The sequence below is a fragment of the Athene cunicularia genome (assembly GCF_003259725.1).
Source record: "Athene cunicularia isolate RWA chromosome 18 unlocalized genomic scaffold, athCun1 chr18_part1, whole genome shotgun sequence".
Classification (NCBI taxonomy): Eukaryota; Metazoa; Chordata; class Aves; order Strigiformes; family Strigidae; genus Athene; species Athene cunicularia.
The window spans coordinates 5,730,304-5,745,099 of record NW_020799123.1 but is presented as its reverse complement, the minus strand read 5'-3'; the positions used below and the strand labels follow the sequence as shown (position 1 = coordinate 5,745,099).

The following is a 14,796-nucleotide window of genomic DNA, read 5'->3' as shown; positions in this document are numbered from 1 at the left end:
CCCCCCCCAAAAAAAAAAAAGAGACATTTCCATGGTGTGTTTGACCTGAGCAGGTCCAAGGGAACCCTAATTATGCACCACATCCCCTTGACACCAGGCACAGAGCTGGAGAACTTCCCTCGGCCTCGTGCAGGCCCTGCTGCCTTTCCTGCAGGCCCAAAGCCCTTTACAACCATTTTGCTCAGTTTTTGCTTTAGCCAGCACACTACACGATCTGGGTCACGAGCAGCCAGTCCTGGGCAGTTGGTGCACAGCGTGTTTGGCTCTTGGGGTCTGCTCAAAGCCCCCCCCGAGACCCCCCACCCCCCCAGACACCTGTCAGTGGGCCCAGGCAGCCCCGTCTGCCTGCACCTGCCTCAGTTCAAGGCAGGTCCCTGTGCTGGGGGAGCAGCAAGGGGGGCCCAGACCCCAAAAGCAGCTCAGGGGACACACAAGGAGAGCGAACACCTTCTGCTTAAGGTTTTTTTTTTCCTTTTTTTTTTTTTTCCCCTCAGAAAGCAGCACCAGCTGCCCCCACTGCTACTGCAAGCCTGAGGCAGCACCATGGATACTTTCCAAGAGGCGTTTCACAAGATGGAGAAGATCGGGGAGGGCACCTATGGCGTGGTGTACAAGGCCCGCAACAAGCGTACGGGGCAGCTGGTGGCCCTCAAGAAGATCCGCTTGAACGCGTGAGTGGGATAACACCTTGGCCCTGGGGCTGCCATGGCCCAGCCCGGCCCAGTGCCCACCAGGCCGGCCATGGCACCAGGCCGGCTGCCCACACAGCACGGCAGCAAGAGGGGGCCCAGCTGAGAGGGGGGGATGAGGAAGGCAAATGGCTCCCTGGGGCCGGCAGTGCTATCTGTGGGGAGATGGCCGCCAGCTGAGCCTAGCAATGCCCCAGCCCTGCCATGGGAGCAAGCAGGCAGGCTGTGAGCCCAGCCCAGTGTCCAAAATGGCGCAAGAGGCTCAAAAAAGCCTGACATGAGGAAAAAAAATGTCTCTTATCAGCTCATGCAAGCAGCTAGGGCCTCATCTGGCACTACCTGGCCCTGGCTCCATGGCACAGGGCAGGGGGAAGTAGCCACCATTTTGGGAGGTGGCCTCTCCCTCGGGGGTGTGATGCCAGGGCATGGTGAGGCTCAGCCTCCAGGCAGGGCCAACTTCAACCCCTCCAGGGTGGGGTCTGAGCAGATAAAAGTTTATTACTATTCCCCTGAGTCAGCCCTGCGCTGTCTCCACAATGACGGGTGTCAGTGTGGACTGGGGGCCGTGATGGTAGGTCTGCACCCCATGGTGGCCCCTCAGGGCAGTGGAGGGGGCTGCCTGAGGGACAAAGAACTTTCATCTGCCACCTCCAAAAAGTGAGGCTTGGGTATTTAAACTGTCATTACTTCTCCAAATGTGCTCTCAGGTGCTCCCAAACAAGTCCCCAGAGTTTGCACTGTCTAGGTGACACCCTCCCTCTCCTCCTCCACAGCTCTATTTCCCCCTGCCTCACCCAGTCCACCCCATGCATGGCTCTGTCCCAAACTCAGGGTACCCAGTGTAACAGACCCTCCCCTGGGCAGGCAATGGGGTACAATGGAAGGGAGAAGGGACTCAGAACTCTGATGGGCTGTGGGATCCCACTGGGGGACAGGGTGCCATACAGCCCCTCTCTGCCACAGGGAGACAGAGGGCGTTCCCAGCACCGCCATCCGAGAAATCTCACTGCTAAAGGAGCTGAAGCACCCCAACATAGTCAGGTAAGACCACCAGCTCACTGATGAGCTCCTGCTCAGGGAGCTCTGGGTACAGGTACCAAGAGGGATTTTCCTGTCCTTTCCTGACTGCACAGACAGGAGAAAAATAAACAAGAAAATGCAGAAATCACTTGCATTTCCCTGGTTCTCAGAAATAGCTCACAGCACTGCCACTTCACTCCAGCAACACAGGATAGTCCAAGCTGCTGCTGCCCCATACTAGATGCTGCTTTTCCATCTGCCTCTGTCTGCTCTAAAGGACTCAGAGGCATCTGTGGGAGGAAGGATATTTGGAAAGGTATGAAGATGCTGAAAAGTACTTAAGGGCATGGTTGCGCTTCTTTTGCAGGCTCCTGGATGTTGTATATGGACAGAAGAAGCTCTATCTAGTGTTTGAGTATCTGAACCAGGACCTGAAGAAATATCTAGATTCATCCCAAACCAGAGAGTTTCCTTTAAGCTTGGTCAAGGTACAGTGTGGAAGAAGTGCTAACAGGCAGGGCAGAGACTGTGTGTCCTTGCTGCCTTCTGCTGGGCAGAGCCAGCACTCAGCTGCTCTTACCCAGACTGCCTCTGGAAGAGATACATCCTTGGCTGGAGACATTCAGCCTCTCAGATCTCAAACATTTCAGCTGGGAAAACGTGGTACCATTGCTCAGTGCATTTATTTCCCAGCTGTTTCCAGGCTTTCCAGCTCATCTCGCTGCAGAACAAACTGGTGTTAAGAGGGCAACTGAGGGATCTGTTACCAATTTCCTTTGGCCTGGAGTCTTTCTGTCCCCATGTAGGGTGGGAGCAGTCTGCGTCCATCTCCGAGTAGTGACCCGCAAGCCTGGTGTTGCATTATAGCAAGGGCTTTTTTCCCTATTCAGGTCTATAAATGATCCAAAGTGTGTTGGTTCATGTGATCAAGCTTTCAAAGTGGTTTCATCATGGCCTTTTCTGAAATCTTTTCTCTCCTTAGAACTACCTTTTCCAGATGCTGCAGGGTGTGAGCTTCTGCCACTCACACAGAGTTATCCACAGGGACTTGAAGCCACAGAACTTGCTCATTAATGAAGCAGGAACAATCAAGCTGGCTGATTTTGGACTGGCAAGAGCTTTCGGAGTCCCCCTGCGCACATACACTCATGAGGTATTGTTGAGGCTCCCTGCCACCTAAGGGTGGAGTACAAAATCCATAGTGGGTGAACAACAGCAGCATCACAAGTTATCCATAATGGAGGCACAGCTGTACCTGGGCATGTGCTCTTAACCTAACCTGCATCTAAGGGGCTACCTCATGTCCCCACAAAGTGTGCTGACTGCTTCTACCCTAGCCTATCTGCAAGCTGGGTTCTCACCTTCTCTGCACAGGGTATATTTATTTGTTCTAGAGTGTCTTGCTGAAGAATGATCTGTTAATCCAAATCTTGCTGTCACAAAGGTGTCTGTTACTTCAGCGTGGCCTTGGCACACACTGATTTGTACAGTCACCACCTTACAGCTGAGGAGAGGATCCCATGCTTCTAGTTTTACCCAGGGAAATTAGACAAAGCTTGTTTGTTGGTTTCTTGCCAGGTGGTGACTCTGTGGTACCGAGCCCCTGAAATACTGCTGGGATGCAGATACTACTTGACTGCTGTGGATATCTGGAGCGTCGGCTGCATCTTTGCAGAAATGGTAGAATGGGTCTTAACAGTCTCTTTAATGAGCAGGGAGGATTCAGCTGCAATGGGAAGAGGGGAAGGAGCAACAAGATGCCAAAGATCTGTGATACTGTGGTCCCACCCTGTGCTGGGGTGTGTTTTATGGGAAGTCCACCCTGAAGGTTAGCTGAACCTTAGCTGTGGGCTCAGAGCAGGGACCTGGCAGAAGGCAAAGAAGCCTCTGTAATCCAGTTGCAGTTTCAAGTACACAAGAATGTGATGCCTCTCCTTCCAGAAGGGTAACTTCTGTCTTATTGCTGCAGCATTATGATCCTGGGAGGAGATGACTCTCTTGCAGATGTCCCCACAGCAGTTTGCAGAGAACTAGCACTCTCATAACATGGCAGAGTGGATCTCTGAGGGGGTCCATACTGTACTTTGCAGAGCTTTTGCTATCCCTGCAGTGTAATAGCACTATCTCTAGCTCCCAAAGCCCCCAAGCTGCAGATCAGCAGAGCCTGGGCAAATAAGCAGGGAGGGAGCTAGCCTGCAAGTGAGAGTGTTAGAAAACTCGAGACAAAGCCCTCTTTGGGGCCCATCTAAGGGACCGACTGAAAGAGGGGCAGCCTCGGGGAGGCACAGATCCATGGAGAGGAGCTGGAGACAAGCAGACACCTGTGACTATTCCAGCCACTTCCTGGAGGAACAGCTGCATTGTAACTGCCCTGGTCTGTGCAGTTTGCATCTGCTGGAACAAAGGGTTGCTTGCAGTGGGAAATAGGGCACACAGCCAGAGGAAAGGTGGTAACTGGTGTGCTTTTTTTCCCCCCAGCTTACCAGGAAGGCCCTGTTTCCAGGGGACTCTGAGATCGATCAGCTCTTCCGGATCTTTCGCACCCTGGGCACTCCCACTGAGGTGACCTGGCCTGGGGTGACCCAGCTGCCTGACTACAAGGGGACCTTTCCTCGGTGGACAAGGAAGGAGATGAAGGAAATTATTCCCAACTTAGATCGAGATGGTAGAGACTTACTGGTGGTGAGTAAGGACTTAGAACAAGATCAGGGACAGACAGGGCCTTTCCAAACTGGGCAAAGAATTATTTGGGAATGACCTACCTGGAAGCATGTTAGCTAATCTGGCTCTGACACTCCTCCCTCTTATTGCAGAAACATGGAATCATCAAATAGGGTTCAGTCCTGGCTCTGAAGCAGGACTGGCATTGCAAGTTCCTCTAGGAAACTGCTGCATTGAGGGTGAAGGAACCCTTCTAGTGTAATCCCCACGGTAATTTCAGCTGGCGGTTACTCCTGAAACCCAGAGAAAGGAAAACAGACCAACATCTGCATCTGGGCCCAGCCATATGAAGGTGCAATTATGTTTTTTAAAATCCTCAATCTGCTGTGTTTTTCCCTCGGCAGCAATTGCTCCTGTATGACCCCAGCAGGCGCATCTCAGCCAAGGCAGCCCTCAATCACAAGTACTTCTGGAGAAGTCCTCAGAGCCCTGAAGAGTGCCGCGCACCGCAGAGACACCGCAAATGAGAAGACACAGCTCTCCCCGTGCACTTCCAGCTCCGGGTAGCAGCGGGACCCAGGGTCTCATTTCTCGGGAGGAGCCTGGAGAGGGACGTTCTTGCATTTAGAGATTCTCAGCCTGTTGCTGGGGGCAAGTTTGTCTGGTTTACTGCTAGCTGTTTTACAGAGGTCATGTGCAAAAGGGTGAGGGGTTATTTATCAGTGTAAAACACTGACATATGTAGATGAGAGAGCATCTTTCAGAGGTTTGTCCTTGTGTTAATCAGCGAGCTAAGGGGACACAGTGACGTCTGTCTGTCCAGCACTGAAGCATCCCCAGGTCTGTCGGTGGCAATTTCTGACACCAGGGTGTGCTGGAGCTCCACGTTGGGCTGGGGAGAGCTTCCCTGCCCGGCCCTTTGCTGCTGATTTAAAAGGCTGGGTTTGTCAGCACTAGACAAGTTGTTTAATCTGAACTGTTGAACAGAGCTGACATTCTGCGGTTTCACAAGCTGAAGAGCCCTGTCAGGTGTCTTAATTTGTGCCGCAGAATGGACTGCGAAGCCAAAAGATCCAATTATCATAAAGCACACGTTGCATTTTGCTGGAAGCAGTAACAGCTAAAACACTGGCTTTCCATCATCCAACCAGATCTAACACTGTTTCCTTTGCTTCATTGTCTTGGGCATGTTTTTGCTGTTCAAATGTTTGAAGAATCGTCAAACTTTTGGTGTGGTTTTGACATTTTTTTTTCTTTCAGTGCAGAAAAAAAAATAAAAGCTTGCCATTTGTTCACAAACCTCGGTGTTTATTGTTTGGCGCAGCCCATTGGACTAGTGACGCAGGACAGTCTGGCTGGTCCTTTTTTCCACAGAACTCTTCTCCCTTCATGACCTCCTGCACTCTTTCTTTTATCCTTTCCAAATCCCTTGCAGTTGCAGAGATGTGCTCTCAATTCTGTTGTGGAACAAGGGGCTGATGGTTCTGCAGCCACGTGCTGTCTTGGTATGGTAAGGTGGGCTTTCTTTCCACCACAGGTTGCCACAAACTAGTTCAGAGTTATATTCTACTTATTTAAATACTCAAAAGACAGGGTTTTCACTTAGGGATGCCAACTTTCTGCACTCCTGTTTTTCATACACGTGCACACACATGTGCTCCTAATAACTGTGATCCCAAGAAGTGATTTCGGCACAACCCGACAGGTCTCCAAAGCAATCACATTCCTAGAGTTTCATGACAGATAAACAATGCAGTAAAGGAGAGAGGTGGCTGCACACACAGCTGTAGCACAAACCCCCTTCCCCACCTACCACATACCAAAGAATGTGCACAGGGGAGAGAAACCTTTGAGTCCCTCCTGAAAAAGCCCCTCAGCCCAAGACCTGCCTGTCTAAAGCCAAGCCCTGTCATCCTTTGCCCTCCTCCATCATTCACTCCTCCTCCTGGCCCAAAAAAAGGCAGTGGGCGGCTCTGCTTAATTCCTGACTTCAAAAAGACTTTTGTCAGCCCTACTGTAGCAGCCGCACTTCCTGACAGATCCCCAACAGCGAAACCCTGGGGCCTGTTGCTCACCTCCCTGCGGCCCTGCCGCACTGCCTGGCTGTACTTCCCCTGCAGGTTTGGAAGCCGCCAGGACCTGGGGAGCTCGCTTGCCTCTGCAATTTGGTTTTGGTTGTTGGTTTTTGTTTTTTTTGGGGGGTGGGTGTTGCTTTGCTTTTGAAGCTGTTGTTAGGAGTCACACTGGAGTGGCTGCCTGGGAAAAGCTGCCCTGCTCATGTTTGGGAGGAATGGCTTTGTGATTGAACAGGGGAGAGGAGGCAGCTGGGCCCATGCAGCATCTCGTGGCCTCTGTATGGTAGCACCCATCCATGTGAGACAGGGGTGAATTTAGCTATGGGAATCATATCCCTGCCTTTTCTATATATTTTAAAGTCAATTCATTTTGTATGGACAATTCTCTTGTTTGCTTTATGCAAACAAATGCTTGTGTTATACCAGACAAGTTGTTTGCAGAAGAGCTTGTTGTTATTTTTTAAAAAAGATCTGCATCAAGAAATAAATACTAAGGACCTTAATCCAGTCCAGAAACAAATAAAAACACTACAGCTCATCTAGCCCAACAAAATGAAGCAACAGGCTGAATTTCAAACGATTATGACCCAACCCCACTGCCAGCAAAGGGAACCAACAACAGCCGTGTTGAAATAACTTCTCTGGGAAAGCTACGATGCAGCGCCATCGCCCTGTGCCCGGGAAGGGAGGAAAGGCACTACCCGGCCCCTCCTGAGCAGACCACAACCCTGCCAGGCAGCTGGGCTCTGGGGACACATCAGGAGGACATGAAATGAGCTGCTGTCTACAGCTGAGGACCACTTGATAGCAAAGAAAAGCATTTTAGTGGGTTTTTTTTCCTAAAAAAAACGAGGCAGGCCAGCCTTCGAGGGGGACTGCTCAGCCAGATCCACTGCTCAGCTGCCTATTCATCTCTAAGCTTTCACCCAGCCTTGGGTAAATACCTCCTACCACGCAGTTAGGGAGCACTTTATCCAAAATGATTAACTGACTGCCTAATTACCGGAACTGCAAGTCCCTTAGTTACAGATCATTCCCTAAAACCATTTCATCAGCACTTCAGGAAAGAGTCACCACGTGAACATTGTACTGCTTTAAAAAAACAAGCACAGTTTTACCTCATTTGCAAGGGGAGCAGCAGGAAGGAGGGCAGCCCTAGAGCCCAGCACCCTGCCCCACAGAGACAGGCAAGGGGAAGGCTGACAGCACACTCACCTGTGGGGCTGAGCCGAGCTGCAGGAAAGGCCCCATTGCTGATGGATCCTCCCTGCTTTCAGCCAGCCAAGGGGAGCAAAGCCAAAGCACAGCAAGGCTGCTCCCAGCAGCTTTGGAGAGCTGGGACCTGCACTGGTCCCAGGCTCCTTGGTTGCATTGGGTCGTGATCCTCACCTGGCCACGTTCCTGTGCGCTGATAGCTGTTGGTCACCCTGGCAGGAGGCCAGGGCAGAGTTTCTCTCCTGATGTGTCCGCTGGTCCCCCACAGCTCAGCTCCAGCCCTTGCTGCTGGTCCAGACCAGCCAGGAGGGGGGTGCACAGGTCCCCATGTGCCAGCAGTGCTCTACCAAGAGGAGACAGGCTGGGAAGGGATGCTATAGGGTGTGTGCAAGAGTTTTCTCCATTGTAAACCAACAACTTGACCCATATTGATCATGGCAGCAGATGGCCACGGACACCAGCCATAGGCCTGCCAATGAAAACAGACCCTGCAGAGCACAGGACAGAGCCTAGGCAGGTCTTGAACTGGGAACTTGGTGTCTCCATAGCTGGAGTCAGATTGTTAATGCTGAGTACCACCTACCAGCAGGAAGGTAATGGGACCTGTGATTGTGCTAAGCTTGCTGGCATGGGAACAATTTCTTCTTGGAGCCCGGACTTCAAATCCCAGCTAGGCTCTATGGAAATAGAGGGTATGCTGCTACTCTGATGGGGGAAGAAGGAGGAGAAAGCCTCTACCCTTATGGATTCTTTTGGGTATATTTGAGTTCCCAAACAGCATCAGTTAAAAGAGCCCTTGGGAGAGGGGCTAGAGCAGCTCATGGCAAGAGAGTTATTTTTCTCATCCTTCAAAGCCAGAGGATGCTCCACAGTGGGGTAGATACTAGGGAAGAACATTTGGAACATGAGACTTGCTCATTTCAGCAAGGGCTGAGCAGTGGAAGTTAAACAAAGGAGTAAAAGCTCACCTAAAGAAATAGCAAGTGGAGATTTTCCGGTACTCCTGGGTGGATCCTGCAGCCAAGGGATGTAGAAAGCAGATTCACGTCACCATTGGCTGCACCTATCATCAGTCTGCTACTGAAGGTCATCCCTTCCCTTGCAACACAGCTGCCTCTCTACAGGTACAGGACAAGTCTCCCAAATCATCGACTTCAACAGGGTTTGGTTTTGCTTGGGGCTTGGCTTCCTCTGCCAGCAGCTCAGTGAAGCGACACAAGTCATTGTACAGCCAACACTGTCACTGGTCTGCAGCCAGAGAGGCACCAGGGACAGGCAGCTGGAGGGTGCAGCAGGGCTGCTCCCCTTGTAGCTGCCTGCACTTAGAGTGGATCAAACATGACATGGAACTGCACTCTTTGGTGACCAGGTCCCTCTTTCAGATGTTTCCAAATGACCAGGGAGCAAAGTCCCATTGGTTTTCAGTTTCAAAGACAAATACAACAAAATCTTTAAAAATATGGACATGCAGAAAGAAATTTAGGGGGTTCAGTGCTGTGAGATCAGGGGAAGCAAGAACCTGCAACCCCTTTGTAGATTGGGCTGCAAGGGCCTAGGATTTCATTGGGGGCAAGATTAGCCATGCCTTTGGCCACTTTGCAACCTCAGCCGCCTGCAGAGACAACACAGCCACGGAGACACACTTTCTATGTTTATTGCATGCAGAAGAATGACCCAACTGGAAAACACTTTGGCTCTTCCCCCTTTCCGGGCCTAACCACGTTTAACCTACTGCCAGTGGAGTTCTCGCAGTCAGCCCCCCTTTGCTGTCACAGCAGCACCCGGGGACTGCGGGGACCCCTGTGTCAGGCCCTTACACACTCACGATCACACTTTGTTCCTCGCACAACCAAGCTGTGTTGGGAAGCAGAGATAGCTAAGATAGAAGAGTATGCAGCCCTAAATGCTAGACGCTCCGTTCCTGTGATCGCTGCTGCCTCCGTAGGGAGAGGTGTTTGGAAGGGATGAACTCCTGAAGGAGCCAGATCCAGTACACGCCTGAACCCATTCAGTGCCTGAACCGTGAAAGCTTGGGTGAACGGCTTGCCTGGTGGTACCGCTGATAGCCCTCCGACGTGGCTGGGAGCAGCAGGAGGCAGCTCAACAAATCCTTCTGGCAGAGAGCCATGGCCTCCTTGTAATTTATCTTCTCTTTAGTGACAGGGTCAATGAGATCTTTTTCATAGTTGGACTCATCCTGGAGCCTGTTGGCCAGGTCGCCTGTTATCATCCCTGTCTGGGCAGCTTCCAGCACAGGGATGCGACCAGTTTTCTTGGGATCAATGAGCCCTCCAGTTAGATGTTGGACCTCCAGGTAGGGGAAAGCACTGTCCCTGGTCATCCATCCCTTCTGAACTGCTTCCCCCACAGACAGCCTTCGTTTGGTCACCGGGTCCTCAATCCCTGTGAAAGCTTTCTGGGCATTGAGCAGTCTCTGCATGTAGGTCCTGTCAATCAGCCCCCTCTCAACTGCCTTATGGACAGAGAACCGGTCCCGAGAAATGAGATCTATGATGCCCCCCGTGGCAGCCTGGGCTTCCAGGAGCTTCTGAGCTGTCATGGGATCAAGCAGCTTCTTTGCAACAGCAGTCTTGATGTTGTACTTGGTGTCGGTGGTGGTGTCATACACTCCAGCAATGGGGGAAGTGTCATCACAGAAGCCCTTCTGCGAGGCTGGGGGGAAGAAGCTTTGGGTTTGGTGGGTGGTAGGTGATGAGAGTGGGGATTTGGAGATGATGGAGCCAATGGAGAGGGATGGGGGAGGCTTGGATTCCCCAGCCACCAGCAAGGCGAATTCAGAGATGGGAATCTTGCCATCCCGGTACAGCTGGTACTCCTCCTTTGTGATCCTCCTCAGCCTTAGCGCATCATCGATCGAGTACTGCTTCCCACTTTTCTTGTCAAGGAGAACTGAGATTTCCCCATTTGGGCCCAGGGTGGTGACTTCCTCCCAGTCGCACTCCAGCTCTTGCAGCTGGACGTACTGGCCTCTGTCTATGATACCTCTCTTATAGGCCTCGTAAGGGGACATATCCTTCCCTGTCTCAGGGTCCAAGATAGAGATCTTGGTGGAGAGGTTTGTCTCTCTCATCTGGGTCTCATGATTGATTTCTTCCCGGTTGACTCTTGACTGGAGATCTCGAATGAACCTCTCCTTGTTGTAGATCTGGTCCTTCTCCCTAAGGATGTCTGCCTCCAGCAGGGAAAACTCATGTTCCAGCTGCTTCTTCTTCTGCCTGTCATTCTCAGTCCGTTGGTTGAGCAGTTTGGACTCCTCCCGAAGGAAGAGGACCTTCTGCTGCTTCTGCCTCTCCAGCTCCCTCAGTTCACTCTCCAAGTTGGCTCTCTCCTGAATGGCCAGGTTCCTGGCTTTCTGCAGCTCTGTCTCTTCGCGAGCCCATGTCCTCTTCATGCCTTCAGCTCTCTCGATCTTCTCCCTGAGCCGCCGTACCTCCTCTTCTGCCTTTTGCTTGGCTCCTCTCTCCCTGCTCAGCAGCTCCCAGATGCGTGCACGTTCATTCTCCAACGCTCTGTCCTTTTCCACTCGAATCACCTCCTTGTAGATGGTCTTCTCCTGGGATTTTGTTTTCTGCAGGACATCAACTTGCATCTGCAGGTTCTTGCACTCTCTCTGCAAGTTCAGCACCTCCATCTTCTCATGGTCCAGCTCCAAACGCAGGTTGCTGGCAGACTGTTCGAGGACTGGATCCTTCTCCAACTTGACCACTTCTTCCATAATGATCTTTTCTTGCACTGGGGCTGGACTCTCCTCCAGCTCCTTTATTCTCAAGGTAATTTGTCTCATCTCCTTCTCTAGTGCAAGCCTCTTGCTTCGATCCTCCTGAAAGTTGAGCAACTTCTCTTGCTCTTCCACCAGTGCACGAACCTGTTGCACGTCACGTTCCAGACGACGCCTGTTGCTCACCTCCTCATCCAGACTCCGACTCAGCCTGTTGTGCTCATCTCGGAGCTTTGGATCCTTTTGAGTCAGTATCACCTCTTGAACAACTACCTTTTCCTCTGGCTTTCGCCTCTCCAGTAGCATGTATTTATTCTGCAAGTCATAGATTGCATCCTCTGCAGCTCTTCTCTTTTGAGACATGTTACGCACCTCTTGTCGAAGGCGATCAGCTTCTTTTTCCAGGAGTGGATCATTCTCATATCGGATGACTTCCTTGTTGACCAGCTTGGTTTCCACCTTGGATCTCTCCCTCTTCCATTCATCCCTTTCACCCTGCAGCCTAATGAGCTGCTCTTGGGTCCTGCCGTTGGTGTTCACTAGTTCATTGAGCTGTTGTTTCAGCCTGTCAATTTCTCTGAGAATCTCTGGACTCTTCTCATGTTTCACCACCTCCTCTATAACCTCCTTCAGCTCAACCACTGGTTTCTGTGACCTGAGGACATTGAGCTCTGCTAAGGCCTCTTCCACTTCACTGTCAATCTTTGTTCTTTTCAGAGTAACTTCCTGCAGCTCCCTTTTCAGGTGGGCAATTTGTCGCTCTGTTTCAGGATCCACCAGGAAAATCTCATTGACCCTCTCTTTAACCTCTACCCTTGGTTTTTGCTTCTCTGCAATACTGCACTGGCTCTGCAGCTCTCCCAGCTCACCTGTAAGCATCAAGTTTTTGTTCCTCTCTTCTTCAATGAGGGTTTTAAGTTTGGAAGATTCTCTCAATAACTCTGGGTCCTGCTCTACCTGCTTCACCTCCTTAACAATAATTTTGGGTTCTGCTGTTTCAATTAGTCTTTCCACTTCCTCAATCTTGTTCTTCACTTTCACTATTGCTTCTTCGGCAGACTTCCTCTTGAAGGATTCCTCATCGATTTGTAGCTGCAGGGTCCTAACAGACTTCAGCATTTCTGGGTTTTTCTCCAGTTTGATCAGCTCCTTCACCACCACTTTCTCTCTGATATTGGGCTGCTTTCGCTCCAACATGTGTAGTTCTCTCTTATGTTGCTCAAGTTCAGAAGCAGCAGCCAAACTTTCCTCCTGGAGACGTTTGATCTCCTGACGAAGACTGGCTGCTTGGCTGTCCAGGCTTGGATCTTTCTCAATTTTTGTAATCTCTTTAGTGAGGAGCTGGGCAGGAATGACCTTCTTCTCACTCTCCATCTGGGCAAGCTTCCGGCTCATCATTTCAATGTTTTCTTGCAGGCTCTGCCTCTTTTTGCCTTCCTCTTCCACCTGTTGTGCCATCTTAGACAATTTGCTCTCCAACTGGGGGTCTCTGTAATATTCTATCACCTCCTTTTCTTCTACTCTTTCAATGGGCTTCTGAGTCTTCAGCATTAGCAGTTTGTTTCTGTGTTCCTCCAGGTCCTCTTCAATCTTGGCCACTTTCTTCCTTTCCTCCTCCAGCTGCGATTTCAACCCCTCAGATTCCCTGCTTGTTGTGGCTTTGTTTTCAGATTGCTGGGTTTGCTCATGTACAGCTTCAATGTCATCATGCGCTTCCTTCTGCAAGAGAAAAACAAAAAAGAATAATTAAAAAAAAAAAAAGGCAGGGAAACCAAGTCACACTTTGAATCTGACACAGAGGCCTTTTCTATCACAAGGCACAGTGAGAGACAGAACTGGTATGGAACCCCCAGGAAGCCTCCAAATAAGGCTGTTTGTAAATGGAAAATGAGGACACATTCCCACCATCTCATGCAACTGACTTGGTGTGTCTTCCCCTTGTCATGGAGGTGCTGCAGCAGCCCACAAAGGTACTTTGTGCTGCCTTCTTGTACCTGCAGCTGTGGGAGGGTAACACGGCCAGTCCCTGCAGCATCACAGAGCACCCCACTTTCATGTCTTGTCCTTCCTGAGCACACTGAAAGTCATCCATCTCTGGAGACCTTTCCTACAGGTGAATCCAGTCCTAGAAATGCATAAAAGTCCTATTGCTTTGAAGTGTTTCCAGAAAGTTGTAAGCACTAAATTCCAGCCACATTCACAGAGGAATCTGAAATTCTCAGTCTGTGAACACTGATTAGATATAGCTGAGAACAGGATTCGAGAGCCCTACTCCTTTTTCCTAGCATAAGCTACAGCTTCAGTAAGAGTTGAGGGCCCACAGTGGTGATGAAGGTCACAACCTAAGATCACTGTCAGTGGAACTGTGGTTACTCATGGGGTTTTTTCTCACAAGGGTTTGCATGCCTGTCCTTCCTCACACCTGGATGTGGAGATCTGGGAAGGGGTGGGGGGATCCCAGGCTGAGCAAATCACTGACAGCTTTCAAAAATCATTTCAACCCCCAATCTAGAGCACCCCAATCACGCCATGAACTGTTTGTTAGCTGATACCTTCTCAACAATCTTCTGGGCAAACTCCAGCCGGCTGAGCTGCTGTTTATTTTCTGCTGCCAGCTCCATGTAGAGCTTGATTACATCATTTTCCTGAAAAAGAAACAGCAGTTAGAGTCTTGTCCCCCTCACCTTGACACAGCTCTGTTGGATGGCACTCTCCCACTCCTTTCACCCAGATGCACTTTGTGTACTGCACTATTCCAGAGATTAGTGTCTCCACATCTGATTTTCTAGAGAGACACAGAGTCTAAGGATTCGTGTAGGAGATCCTGTCCCCTTTTTTTAAATGCCTGTTAGATTCCTGCTAGCCTACACAGGGTCCAGACTTCCAAACTCACCTTGGGCCACACATGAATGGCAGTTAGCAAATAGCCCAAGGTGATGCAGGAGAACTGGGGTGTAATTGGGAAGAGTACACAGGAGCTCTGACTCAGTCCTGTCCTAACACACCTACCCTGTAAGTTTTATCTTCACACACAATATGGTAAGGAGGCATCATCAGCAATCTCAACCAAAGGTACCAGACACACACCTAATTTTGGACCTCATGTGCTGCTTTGCCCCACAGACAGAGATCTCTGATGACATCTGTCATTAGGACCACAATCAGCTGTGACTGTGGATTAAGGCCTTGCAGAGGACACGGGGCTCAGGTAAGGAGTTAGACAATGGTTTCCATGCCTTCATCTTAACATTTTACCTGGGCCTGGATGCTTTCTTGTAGAGGGGTCACACGCAGCCTTTTTGCAGCAGAGTCAGTCAGGGTAGGGTCCAGAGAAGAGCTGTATTTGCCTGCTTGAAGTTCATAGTCCTGTTCAGAGCAGAAACAGAAGAATCAGGTG

The 14,796-nt window shown here is 50.6% G+C and overlaps 2 protein-coding genes across 2 annotated transcripts in view; one reads left to right on the top strand and one right to left on the bottom strand.

Moving 5' to 3' along the window:
• The first annotated feature begins 516 nt into the window (after positions 1–516).
• Positions 517–5,621, top strand: CDK3 (cyclin dependent kinase 3). The gene is made up of 7 exons (XM_026861038.1): positions 517–671; positions 1,653–1,730; positions 2,077–2,197; positions 2,692–2,862; positions 3,288–3,389; positions 4,188–4,391; positions 4,775–5,621. Exons 1-7 carry the CDS (start codon positions 544–546, stop codon positions 4,895–4,897), a joined length of 927 nt encoding a protein of 308 aa, XP_026716839.1. The 5' UTR covers positions 517–543; the 3' UTR covers positions 4,898–5,621.
• Positions 5,622–9,299: 3,678 nt separating this feature from the next.
• Positions 9,300–14,796, bottom strand: part of EVPL (envoplakin) — a 32,781-nt gene continuing 27,284 nt past the window's right edge. The window contains exons 21-23 of the mRNA XM_026861167.1: positions 14,655–14,765; positions 13,952–14,044; positions 9,300–13,118 (exon numbers count right to left, since the gene is read on the bottom strand). Coding sequence (XP_026716968.1) covers positions 9,669–13,118; positions 13,952–14,044; positions 14,655–14,765 — 3,654 coding nt within the window. The 3' untranslated portion in view covers positions 9,300–9,668. The remainder of the gene's footprint in view (positions 13,119–13,951; positions 14,045–14,654; positions 14,766–14,796) is intronic.